Genomic DNA, 1,974 nt, shown 5'->3' with positions numbered 1-1,974 from the left:
ATAGCATTGAGTAAAAGTTGACATACTTTCCTTTAATTTTAGACTAAATAGTTCCTAATTTTTGCTTTTCTAACTCAAAAATGATAGGTACAATTTCCTATAAATGAGGTTTGTGGACCATAAATTCCCAATATAACTGTAAGACTAAAGTTAATAAGTTGGCGTTACATAGTGTTAAAAGTTTTGTTTTAAAGTGACAAACATTGAAAAAAAGCGTCAAAAGGGTTGAAAAAAGGGACAAAAACATAAGCACTAGTTAAAAACTTTTTTCAATTTTGACGGGAAGACAACACAAGGGTTAAAACTGGATCGGGATGGGGGGCCCCAAAAAAAAGCTCATGGGGACATCCCTAATGTTCACAGTTCATTTTCAAAAGTAACAGCTCAACAGAGAGTCTGGAAACGTGTTCATTCAGCCTACCTGCAACCACTCCACCAGCTGATGGACCATTGGTTCTGGAGGAAGAGCTGCAGCCTGATCCAGCAGCGTCTGTCTGACGTTGTGACACTGAGTCCTAGAGAGAGCAGTGGAAGAGACGGAGATGGCGGGGGGACAGGAAGGGTAGCTGGGCTGCAGATGGAACAGCAGTCTCACGTCCAGCCCTCTTTCTCCTCCGACAGCGGTGTTGATTTGGACCATGAGCCCATCCTGAGCTACAAGGCAAACTGAGTGAACGCTGCAGCACTGCTACAGGACTAACAGACAGTAGGATTGACAGAAATAGCTGACTCTGAGACCACAGTAGCAGATAGCATTGAATTATACCACCTCCATTTACATAACGGGGGGGCTGGGCAGGGGAGCAATGAGGTATGGTAAGCCGTAGCTCTCTTTAAATGGTATTAAATGTGCTGCTGGTGAATAGGAAATGCTTTATTGGAAAAGAGCAACATACACAGGCATATCTTTCTCATTGTTATTATTATAAGGTAGTTACTTCTCAGTTGAAGGTTAAGAGAAAGTTACAGTAAACGTTGAAATTTTATTGTGACTGGAAAAAACGAAGTGAAGTGTTGTATTTTTTCAGATGGTTGACTGTGTTGTGGTTGAATAAAGTGTTGTCTCGCATTGACAGACCCTCCTCCAAAGCCTCCTGAAGGGAGGTCTAGCTACTCCACATAGCATTCGGGGATGGGAGGAAAACGTGCTTTGGTTTACTGGCATTAAAACCATCAGAACCGTCAGGGGCGGTTCTAAACTTCTCACAGAGCCGCTGCAAAATAGTTGTGCGAGAGAAAACTCAGAATGGACCGTTTTACAGTAGACGCAGCCAAGCGTGCAAGCCCCAATGTGACGTCAAAATGACGTAGAGCTCGCTGGCGCGCCAGGATTTTGAATGCGTCCGAGGGCGCGCACCACTCTATTTTCTTTTTTTAAAGTGGCACGCGACAAAGCGGAAACAGGAAGCCTGGACGAGAGCAGCCGGGGACGGTGACAAAAATCTGCTCTCAGCCTTCAGGCTGAACAAGAAGTGACAGAAACACTGTGGTCCAACTCCGATTTAATAAAATGTTATCAGACCCATATATCAGCTTGTACAGTCTCTAGTTGTTGCAAAATGCTCTAAATGCAATCTGTTGCTGATTTTAATGAACAACACACTGTAGATGATGCATGATCAGACTAGATTAGACTCTCTGACTTCTCGTCTAACTATCAGCCACACGTGTGTTCTGTACAGAATAAGCCTTTAAGGCAAGGCAAGACAAGGCCGCTTTACTTGTATAGAACATTTCAGCAACAGGGCAATTCAAAGTGCTTTGAAATAAAAACTATTAAAAAAATAAATAAAAAAAATATAAGTTGCAGTGCAGTATAAGAAATTAAACATCATAGAAATGGACAATAATTTAAAGCAAGGCCACATCAAAAAGAAATGACATCAGCCTTGATTTTAGAGGACAGAGTTGCAGCAGACCTGCAGTTTTCTAGGAGTTAGAAACTGAACTGAAATGTATTTTGGCCCTAAACCG

At 42.2% G+C, this 1,974-nt stretch overlaps 1 protein-coding gene across 2 annotated transcripts in view; it reads right to left on the bottom strand.

The window, feature by feature from the left end:
• Positions 1-1,974, bottom strand: part of rwdd3 (RWD domain containing 3) — a 44,465-nt gene that overhangs the window by 7,290 nt on the left and 35,201 nt on the right. For both annotated transcript variants that reach the window (XM_032518490.1, XM_032518489.1), the window contains exon 4: positions 422-654. In XM_032518490.1, the coding sequence (XP_032374381.1) occupies positions 422-654 (233 nt within the window). The remainder of the gene's footprint in view (positions 1-421; positions 655-1,974) is intronic.

The sequence above is a fragment of the Etheostoma spectabile genome, chromosome 6 (genome assembly GCF_008692095.1).
Source record: "Etheostoma spectabile isolate EspeVRDwgs_2016 chromosome 6, UIUC_Espe_1.0, whole genome shotgun sequence".
NCBI classification, from domain to species: domain Eukaryota; kingdom Metazoa; phylum Chordata; class Actinopteri; order Perciformes; family Percidae; genus Etheostoma; species Etheostoma spectabile.
Note: the sequence above shows the minus strand (reverse complement) of the source record. Positions and strands in the feature narration are given on the sequence as shown.